Source organism: Watersipora subatra, chromosome 9 (genome assembly GCF_963576615.1).
Source record: "Watersipora subatra chromosome 9, tzWatSuba1.1, whole genome shotgun sequence".
NCBI classification, from domain to species: domain Eukaryota; kingdom Metazoa; phylum Bryozoa; class Gymnolaemata; order Cheilostomatida; family Watersiporidae; genus Watersipora; species Watersipora subatra.
The window spans coordinates 19,394,891-19,406,173 of NC_088716.1; the positions used below are offsets into that span (position 1 = coordinate 19,394,891).

The 11,283-nt window shown below is 42.0% G+C and overlaps 1 protein-coding gene across 1 annotated transcript; it reads right to left on the reverse strand.

The window, feature by feature from the left end:
• Nucleotides 1-750: 750 nt before the first annotated feature.
• On the reverse strand, nt 751-1,230 carry LOC137404864 (uncharacterized). The gene has a single exon (XM_068091092.1). The coding sequence runs from the start codon at nt 1,228-1,230 to the stop codon at nt 751-753; it is 480 nt and encodes a 159-aa protein (XP_067947193.1).
• Nucleotides 1,231-11,283: the final 10,053 nt, after the last annotated feature.

The following is an 11,283-nucleotide window of genomic DNA, read 5'->3' on the forward strand; positions in this document are numbered from 1 at the left end:
ACGATGGTTTTCTTCTGTGGCCTGACCCTCTCTGGCTCCGGCTGCCTCACGGGTGTGCTTTCCCTCATGGCAATGGCTGGCGGAGAAGAAGACAACTCCGGTGAAGGAGGTCTGATCCGTCTCTTCTTCATGCGTACGGCAGCCACCTGGCACTCCTCTTCCACTGGTTCCGGCATAACTTCATTCAGTAGCTCCTTTACGCTGTCTTCTGTCAGAGTGGCATCCAGCCGCGCCTTTGCTCCCTCCTCCGTAATCTTCAACATGGCAGAACCTGGCTGTCGTGCCTCATCCCTCTCCGTGTTACTCCTTTTGTAGGCCACCAGGTTTGCCGGTGTAGGCCTACCCACTCCTTCTCCAGTTTCTTTCAAACTCGTGACCGAAATCAGTAAATCCTGTAGAGATGTGTTGCCTTCGCTTTGCATCTTTTCCAGCTTTCTGATGTCGTTCAGAGAAAGCGAGTGCTTTAATAAGAAATCCTTGGTCGCGTTCGTGAGAACCGTTTTACCTCCTTTCCGTGCAACCTCTGGATCGTTTTCCATTAATTCCATCGATTAGCATATACCATCTCCGTATCGTTCCGGCCTCCTGGTTGTACGGGCCGGCCTCGGATTGTGCCGGACCGAAGTTGATTGGATTGCGGGGCTGATGGGATCTGGTGTTGCGGTCTTTCCGGTCACTTCCGGATTTGATTCCGGTTCTCCGGAACGTTCTCCTCTTGCCTTCTCTCCAGCCTGCTTGGTCAAGCGCCCTTCATTTTTGGACCCTCCTTGGCTCCAGAGTGGCTGGGGCCTGCCCCAACCTCTCCGGGCAAGCGTGATAAGGCTTCAGCATTCTCTCGCTCTGGATAGAAGACTGTCCCTGCCGTTCTATTAGATACGTGTGGTTCCCCCAGTCCTTCAAGACCTGGTATGGCCCCATGAACTTTGCCTGTAGCTTACGATTTTCTCCTCGTCTTCGACGTTTGTTTGTGAGCCATACCCAGTTGCCTGGGGCATACAGTGGTGGTTCTTCCTTATCCTCTAGCCGCACCTCCATCTGGCTTTGCCGAAGCGCCTCGTGCACCCTCTGCAGCCTCTGCTGCACCTCAAGAGCATGTTTGTGGGCAGGAAAGAACTCTATCGGTGAGGGGTGACTTTCCAGCTGGTCTGGCAACCTCAGCTCCCGTCCCAACATTAGCATGTTGGCCGTCTCTCCAGTCGCAAAGTGGGGAGTGCCTCTGTATGCCCTCATCAGCTGGGGAAACAGCAGGTCCCACTCGTCCTGTTCTCGAGCCAGGATCAGCGCCCTCGAGGAGCCTTTTAGTCCGCGGTTATTCCGCTCCACAATTCCATTCCATTACGGAGTCGTGTGGGTCTTCCCCACGTTCTAGAGTTGGCACATTTTGACCATCAGTTGGCTCTCAAACTACGCCCCCTGGTCCGTGTGGATCTGCTTGGGCAATTCTAGGTAGCAGAAGACCCGTTCATCGAGTGCGTTGGCGACCACCGGGGCCGTGGCGTCAGGTAGTGCCAAGGCGTCCTGCCACCGGGTGAAGTGGTCGGTAAGAACCAGCACCCACTTGTTCCCCTTTGGCATGACAGGAGATGGCCCCACCAGATCCACGGCCACCTTCTGCCAGGATCGTCCTGCGTAGAGACTCGTTTTTCCTCTGGCCGCCTTTGTTCCTCCATGCTTTGCGGCCTGGCACACCTCGCAACTCTTGATGAGCCGTCTGACTGTAGATGTCAGTCTTGCCAGTACCACGTCAGTTGGACACGACTTATCGTCCTTCCCACCCCAGAGTGAGCCAGGGTGTGCGTTTGCCACACCGTGGTTTCCCGCATGACCGGAGGGCAGATGGTGCACCATCTGGCGTGGCTCTGCGGGGCCACGCAGGCTTCCAGCACACCTTCCTGTCGTATACGCAGAGAGCCCCGCATGTGATGCAGAATGCCCAGCTCTCTGTTTGCGACCTCAAGGTGTTCTGCTGGCACCTCCTCTCCTGTGACGATGACACGGTACATGATGGCCACTGGTCCCTGTCTGGTAGCCTGTGTCTTTGCCAGTTCACCCTTTGGTTCTGTCACTTCTGGTGGGGCTGATAGCCTCTTGGGGGAACCTCCGGCACCCAGGTTCAATCCCGCCACTGTTGGGGCGGGAGTCCCATGCGAGTTGCCAGCCAGCCCCTCGGGGTATGCGACGTTCTCCAGGGTGGGTCACGCTCTATCGGGAGTCCCATCCAAGCAACTGGTCAGTACCCACGCGGCTAACGGCCCTTTTTCCTTTGCTAGTTCCTTCCAAGAGAGGCCCCCGTCCCTCTGTTCAATGCTCGCGCACTGTCGGCAGTCCTCGCAGGTCTGCCTGCTCAATCCGTCTGCATTCCCGTGGCGAGTCCCTGACCGGTACTTCAAAATGTAGCGGAACTTCGCCAAAATCTCAAGCCACTGAGCTAATTGGCTTGAGGGTTTCCTCTTCCGGCATAGCCACTGGAGTGGCGCGTGGTCCGTCCGCAGGAGGAACTCCTGGCCATACAGATACGGCCGGAAATGCTTGACCGCCTTCACTACTGCAAGTAGCTCTTGTCGAGTGAAGCAGTAATTGCGTTCCGAGGGGGTGAGGGTCTTGCTGTAGTAGGCAATGACCCTCTCACAGCCCTCTTGCACTTGAGACAGCACGGCCCTTACTCCTCATCTGCTGGCATCCGTGCCCAGGATATACTGCCTCCGAGGATTCAGAAAGCCCAAGATCGGGGCGGTGCTGGTGCTTTCCTTCAGCGTGTTGAATGCAGCCTGCCCTCCTTCCGTCTATCTCTAGGGCTCTCTTTTTGCAGTCAGTCGGTGCAAGGGGTGTGCTATAGTGGCAAACTACGGGATGTATTGACAGTAAAAACCGACCGTCCTGAGGAATCCTTGGAGTTCCTTTACTCCGCGCAAACTCAGCCACTTCACTGCTGCCTCCACTTTGTCGGGGTCTGTAGAGACTTCGTTCTGGCTTACTATGTGCTCCAGGTAGCAAACCTGAGGTTGTAGTAGCTTGCACTTGGAAGGCTTCAGCTTTAGTCCGGCCTTGTGGAGTCTCTGGAAGACCTCCTCCAGCCGATGTAGTTGCGTATCGAAATTCGAGACGATGACGATAATATCATCTAGATATAGCAGCAGCGTTCTCCAGTGGAGGCCATGTAGGACGCGTTCCATGAGTCTTTGGAAGGTGGTGGGGGCAGACGACAGTTCGAAAGGCAACACCTTCCACTTCCACAGCCTAGACCGTGTCGAGAAAGCTGACTTCTCCTGCGCTTCTGCATCCAGGGGCACCTGCCAGTACCCGCTCACCAGATCGAGCGTGCTAAAATAGCGACTGCCGGACAGGGCGTTCTGGCTGTCATCGATCCTGGGTAGCGGGTAGGCATCCTGCTCCATGACGGCGTTGAGACACCGGCAATCAATACAGAAGCCCCATTTTCCGTTCTTGTTCTGGACCAACACTACGGGGGAGCTCCAAGTTCTTCCGGCGGGCTCGATGAGTCCTCGTTTGAGCAGGTCCTGGACCTGCCTTTCGGCATCTGCCTCCTTTTTTGGTCCGGGTCTGTGAGAGGTTTGTCAGATTGGCTGAGTGCCCTCCTTAAGTGGAATAGAATGTTCCACCTCCGAGGTCCTTCCTACGTCGTCATCACCCATAGTAAATACAGTGGCATACCGACGCAGCAAGGTTGCCAGCCTGGAAGTTTGTCCCCTGTCCTCACAGTTCGGCTGGGCTGACTGGAACAATTCCTCAAGTTGAGCCGGCACTCCATTGATTGAAGTCGGACCGGCATCACACAGTGAGGGATCGTCCTCTTCGACCTGCGGGGCCTCCACTCCCGTGTACGTGCCGATAGTCGTTCCGGACCGAAAAGTCAGCGGCCACTCCATAGTATTCATACAGCAGGTGATGACTTGTCCCTTGGGTTCTGGCTGGTTCAGGCTACTGGCCATAGGAGGTCCGTCGGGAAATCTCTTGATTAGTCCCATCTCTGTCTGGGTGAGAATCACTACCCCCTTTATCTCCTGCACTTTGCTCTGGAGCAACCACTAATGCCGGTCCGTGCAGACTAGCTGTCGGTCATCCACCCAAACCACCGGTTGCTCAAACTCCGAGGATGGCATCCTCGCTCAGTCGTCTCACTATGAAAACCTCCTCCGTCTTCACATTCTTCAAGCGGATAGCTAGACGAATTATTCCGTAGAAGGGAAGCTGTGTTCTGTCAGCCAATAGTCCGTGGCTGTCACTCTTCTCGAGTCGGTCCCGCACCATTCCTGGCAATCGACCAAATACCTGCTTATTGATCAGATTGGTGGTGCATCCGGTGTCCAGTATGAACTGGATGGGCCGCCCTTCCACTTTTCCTGAGAGAAAATAGCTGGTGGAGTGCGGTCGGCTGAGGGCTTGCGCTCTAGGGGTTTCCTCCAGGACATGCTCCGTGAGGTCTGGAAGGTTTCCTTTCTGTGGTGGGGCGAGGTCAGCACTTTGGGCCGTACCACGCCGTACCACGAGGTTTCTACTCTTCTCCCAGAGCAGTGCCTCTACTGTGTTTGCGACTGCTGGCTCCTTTCTGGATTTTTTCCCATGGGAAGTTCTTCCAGTAGATACACACTGCTTTCTTAAGCAAGTCCTGTTGGATCCCTTAGTAAGTTTCTGCTTCTGGAGCAGTGCACCTGCTGGTCCGATTGGCAGGCTTTCCGCAGCTCTTTCTGGGTTTCTTCTAGTAGGAAGTTTTTCTAGTAGGAGCCTGCTGCCTCCTTAGATAGGTCCTCTTAGTAGGTTTCTGCTTCCGGAGCAGTGCATTTACTAATCCTGTAGGGCTTTCCACAACTCTCTCTGGGTTTCTTCCAGTAGGAAGTTCCTTCAGTAAGAGTGGTGCTGCCCAGGTTATCCAGAGTTCCAGTGATCCAATGCAAGTCCTGTGGTGGAGTTCTTGGGATAGTTACATATCCCACTGCTGCCACCAGTGTAAAGGTTTTGTGCGACCTTCACTTTCCTCCACTAATACAAGACTCATGCATGAGTACAATACATATATTTCTGTTTAGTTCTTCAAGGTGTGCAAGAAATAAATCAAGTGACAAGCATTGAACAGGCCCAGAACAGCTCTGCTCTACTAGACAAATGTTCGGGCTTATATACATGTAGCTGCTAAACTCCGCCCCTCTTCTGCTTGGTTGGACCCAGCACGGCTCGGCCCGGCTCGTCTCGGCTCGGGCCAGCTCGGCTCGGTCTTCAGTCGGTACGGCTCTGGCTTGGCTATGCTTGACTCGGCTGTACATCGGCTTGGCTCGGCTAAATGTAAGGGGACGCTATCCACCACAATATCACTGGATGTCAAAGGCATTTAGGGAAAATAAAAGGTGCTAAAAGAAATTGCTCTTTCGAACTTCACAAAATGAAACAAACAAATGATGAACTGCAATGACTGATACCACAATGACGCTTCCAGAGGGATCCCACTTAGTTAAACTACGATAGAAATTTACTGTATGTAGTTCAGTTTTTCGGTTTTTCGGTTTTTTCAGTTTCATTCATGTTTTATGTTTATGAAAGTTGTTGAATAATATTTTGCACTTCGTAAAGTATTGAAACTGCTGCATCCTACATTGCAAAGCAACAAAAGATTGTTGTAATAAAATTTGGTTTCGTTCAGCATCTTTTAGATAATATGCTTTGGCTTTATGATTATTTAAATCATTTTATGTTCAGAATATGAAATTAGAGGTAGCGTAATTTTAACATTTAAGTAATAATGTTCTTGAATAGCTCATACAAGTATGCATGTGACGGATTTATTTTAAAAAAAGCTACTGAACTTGATAAAAATATCATGCAATGCTAATTATTAGATTTCTTGATGCTTTAAAAAAATTGACTAATACAATTTACAAACAAAATAATATTATAGTTTTTATATTTTTATCCACAGCAAAATAATGCAGATTTTGCCGTATGATTTGGTTCTCTCAGTAATAATACAGACAACTTATGTGTGTATCACTTACTTATTATAACTACTTAAATATACACTCACTGCAAAAGTGACTGTGAGCCATCAAAAATAGTTTTGTATGTGTTCAGTTGAAAAAAGCGGCAAATATTGAATCAGAGATTTCTTAATGCTCAAAGTTGGTACAAACATACAAAAACTAAAGCAACAAGCAATTCACTCAATCTTCATAGTATTTTTGTAGAAATGTATTACTAATTAAAATGTGTAATATTTCTTTCGCTCTCAGGAACGGATAAATAAAAATTAAATTCAATAACATAACCTTTTTAATTATTTAAGCAGAAAAGCAACAATATTTTACTCAGAACAAAATAAAGTTAATTGGTTTAGTAAAAAATCTGCATAATAAAAGCAATAAAGTTCCATGTTTGTAATAAAACCTCACAGACTCATTATGTAAAAGAAAAAATATAAAAAGTTCATGATGAATTTAGCTTTGCAGGCTTTTAGAAAACAAAAATTAGTTTTGGCATTAAATGCTGTTAAATATACAAAAGAAGAAGAAACATGATTATCTATCATCCACTCTTTACAAATAAACATACATTGAGCTGCTGCTTGTCTCTTTAGGTAAAACTTTAGCTTAGTCCAAACAAATGGCTGGAATAAAAGACTGGAACAGAAAGACTGGAACAAAAGACTGGAACTATTGCTTCTAGAGCAATAGTTAACATTTATTAGCAACAGTTAACATTTATTAGCAACAGTTAACATTTATTAGCAACAGTTAACATTTATTAGCAACAGTTAGCATTTATTAGCAACAGTTAACATTTATTAGCAACAGTTAACATTTATTAGCAACAGTTAACATTTATTAGCAACAGTTAACATTTATTAGCAACAGTTAACATTTATTAGCAACAGTTAACATTTATTAGCAACAGTTAACATTTATTAGCAACAGTTAACATTTATTAGCAACAGTTAACATTTATTAGCAACAGTTAACATTTATTAGCAACAGTTAACATTTATTAGCAACAGTTAACATTTATTAGCAACAGTTAACATTTATTAGCAACAGTTAACATTTATTAGCAACAGTTAACATTTATTAGCAACAGTTAACATTTATTAGCAACAGTTAACATTTATTAGCAACAGTTAACATTTATTAGCAACAGTTAACATTTATTAGCAACAGTTAGCATTTATTAGCAACAGTTAACATTTATTAGCAACAGTTAACATTTATTAGCAACAGTTAACATTTATTAGCAACAGTTAACATTTATTAGCAACAGTTAACATTTATTAGCAACAGTTAACATTTATTAGCAACAGTTAACATTTATTTGCAGCAGTTAACAAAAATTAATTATTGATTTTCTTGGTCGACTTACTCGTCTCTCGTATTTTGCTGACTGAAGGCATTTGTAATGATGGCATGATTTCCTCCACCAGCCTTTGTATAGTATTCTCTGTGTCACTAAATCTGGAGACTATATCACACTGTAATAATAATAAATATGACATAAAAATTGAAATATATAAGCAAAGAGAGCTTACGAATCAACAGAACATATGAAAAATAAACAATTAGCTATAGTTAAAACTATCGCATATCTACTGAGCATTTTTAATCGGTAATTGAAGCAAAGGCGCATTTTGTTTATTTGATTTAATGAGTGTTTAAAAGCTCTAAACTTGAAAGCTCTTAAAGATGTGGCTGCGTCAAAAAGATCGATTTAATGAAATTAAGACCAATAAAAGGCTAAAACATCAGCTACAATTTAATGTCATTTTTGTCTTTGTAGACCAATCCTGTCCACAGATATATGCGTTTGAATGAGGCCATCTTTTAAAAAGCTCACATTCCAGCAGGTGCTTCATTTGTGACGTAACTAGTGATACATCTGAAAAGATGAAAAGAGTCCACGAGCGATAAATATAAGGTTGCTTCATTAGCCAATCATCAGCACGAAATTTTTATATAGGTCGTAATAAATGTTATCACTCGTAAAACGCGTTGTTTGTGATCTCAAATTTAAAGATTTTACTCTCTCATTTAATCACATGGACATTGATATTTACTAAATTAGTTAACATCGTTATTTTAATGAATTATTCGATCGACACATTTTATTGACGAACAACAGAATTGTAAAAATTGCGGTAAAGTTACTGCGAAGGTGACTCCGAGTTTTTTGGGCATCAGGTGGTTAAAGTGCTACGGAGGAAAATAGGAGAGTGGAGGAAAATTTATCTTTTACTTTGAATCTCCTATAGATATACTGTTGAGGTTACATTCAGATTATATTTCCCTGTTTGAGGTTATAATGTAATTTCCTGCGCATGCGAGATACGTATGGTATGTACAGTGAGTTCTTGACGGCTTCTTTTTAATCCATAGCATCTAGCAATACAATGGCTTAGATTGATGAATATACTAAAGGTAATATTTTTAGTTCTCATTAATACATGTACTAATTAATAAAATGTTAGCTTTTTGCTATCACTAATCATCGTTTTATAATTTTTTATCGGTTCACCTAACTATATTTGCTTCAAATTTTCTGTGGCAGTTTTATTTAGTAAATTAGATTTATGATTTGACTTTAGATGTTCACTTCTTACTTGTAGAAAGTGAAGAAAGTCGATTGATCAATCCAAATCTTTAACTTCCAAAAACCAAGGTTTCGAATCGTTGGCTTGGCGTACTTATAAGTACAAAAGCATAAACGCTTTTGTTAAACATTTATTCATTCTTAAAATTACACTCGCAATCTATCTAACTCCCAATTTGTAAGCTTTCAGTAGATACGCGTTCGAATGACATATCTATGAATGACGTATATTTATTGCATTTGTTTTACTGATTACAGGATGTTTATGTGGTCCCACCAGCCGAAGCAGCTTTGTCAGAGTGGAAGCTGCCATAAATGGAAAAGAGAGACTTGAATGTGTGCTGCATAAACCATGATGTTTTGCTTGAGTTTGCTGCGGTAGATGAATTTGTCTTATTGTATCAGCTAAAACTATGTGAGTGGCCACTGCTTGATGAATATTTTTAATAAAAGCTTTATGCCGAGATGAAAATGTTTTTGCTTGTAAAAATTATATAATAAAATAATATTGTTGAAGATAATGCAAAACATGATTTGCAAAACAATGAATATATCATAGCTCCTTTGACACCTGTGTTGAAATCTTTTCTGATAGACGGATTTATGAAGTGCAATCAAAGCGGCATAGACAGGCACTTTTGCATAGCTCGACCATTTGTTTAGTACTTGAATCAACTAATCAAATGCGACCAGTAAATTTTTTTCTACACATTGATACCAATAATGGTTTGATAACGTTGACAGTCGACTATACATACAATGTACATGACTTTTAGGAATGTAGTTGGTTTCACCTCCTTTTTTTCAAAGACGAATTTTGCTTATTTTACTTACAATAGTAAGAAACTAGTTTTTGGTGTGGGCATTGATATACAGCCGCACCCCCAGGATAGGCGACGGGCATAATGTGAGCGGGGCTTTTGGGAGGCTGTATATCGTTAGTGTGGGTAGCGACGGAACTGTGCTGATACAAAGACCTTATTCTACATAGTTTGCTTGACAGAATTACCGTAGACTGGTAGAATTGGTAATTGGTACTAAGATGTTTACACAGCATTTAGAAGAAGCTAATATGGCAAGTTTTTAATTTTCCTTGTTGGAGGCCTTTGAGACATTGGTAATAATGTATTTGTAGCTGGATTTAAAATTTTATTTTAGCCAACACGAGCAAATACAAGATAAAATATATGCCAATAGAGCCGCATAGGACTAGACTTTTATCGCAATAGCCCATGTGAATACGAGAGATAGAGACAGGTTGTATCATGCGTTACATCATTTTGGGCAAGTCTGGGCATGTTTTTTTGGCCTGAGCGTTTTTAACGCGATTGAATTTTTTCAATTTTAATCTTTAATATTTTGACAATGAGATAGCCTAACACAACAAACAACATTTCAACTGATAGACAAAAAATACTTTCTTTTAAAATCAAGTTAAATTTGACGCAACCACATCTTTACATCCCCAATGTTGACAAGTTTCTAAAGACACCTGATGAGCATGCTTGGTTCTAGACTCGGTGATGCTCAAAATATTTCTCATCTGACTCCATTTCTTGAGCACCTCATTCTCAAGAAAGTCTGTTGTGAGAGTTTTGATTTTTAGTCTTTCCCTGATATATTCCTTCTCTAGCTGTTTGTATTTTGATTCCAGCTCTTCGATCTTCAGGAAACAAGATAATAATATATCTAGTCTGTCTAATAATTTAATACATTATGTATTGAATTATTACAGGTTATTATTATAATAATTATGATCATATAATTATTACTTAATTTATTATAATTAGTTGTTATTATTATTAATTAACTGTAAATAGTAATTAACATTAGTTATTATTAATTATAATTATTAAATATGAGAAATATAAATTATTAATAATTTACTCAATTTAATTCAATCATTCTGTCTGATAATTTTTTTTATCAAACATATTATACTTTATCTATGCAAAGACGCTCTACCAAGTTTAACAAAACATTTAGTAAAATACAATAGCGGATAAACAATACCATCAATGTGCAGAACTGGTCAGAAAAGAAGCCCATGCAGTGTTTGATAACTCACATTAAACTAACGATTCAGAAGGTGAAGTTTTTTATCACTTCCTTTTTATCACTTGTACACAGCTAGAAACTCCCTGTTTTATTAATTACGTAAACAACTTTGATATATTCTGCATAGTCGTGTAGTTTCATGTTACTTGTCATAATGATAGCTCTCTGAAAATTGACTCTGTCAAACATGAAAGTTGTTGATATGTTTTTAGTAGATATTTTGGGAACTACAAAATTATATTTAAGCAGCAAATATACCATAAGTGCAGACATGTAATTGTTACATTGATGTAGAAGTGTTTTTGTCAAGCATCCTCTGAGAAATAATTCCTTATAATGACGGATTATGCTAAAAAGGTTTTTACCATTCATAGATCAAACATTATTCATTAAAAAATATCTACCATCCAAAATTCAATTACAAGTATGGCACAGCAAAAAACTTTGTGCTATCAACGATTTAAGCTCGATTAAGCCAATGGAATGGAATTTTTGTTTGCAAGGGGAAACGACCTGGATTTATGTAATGAACCGAGAGTGTCAGTTGAGCATTTTTTACTACTAAAATGGCTGCAAAAAAGGCTGTTACAACTTACCTTTAAGCAGGTGTATATTTTTAAACAGTCATGTATAAGAAAGCTG

What these genes read in the sequence shown, in the direction of transcription:
- LOC137404864 (XM_068091092.1), bottom strand. Translation starts at nt 1,230, where the DNA reads ATGAGGGCATACAGAGGCACTCCCCACTTTGCGACTGGAGAGACGGCC.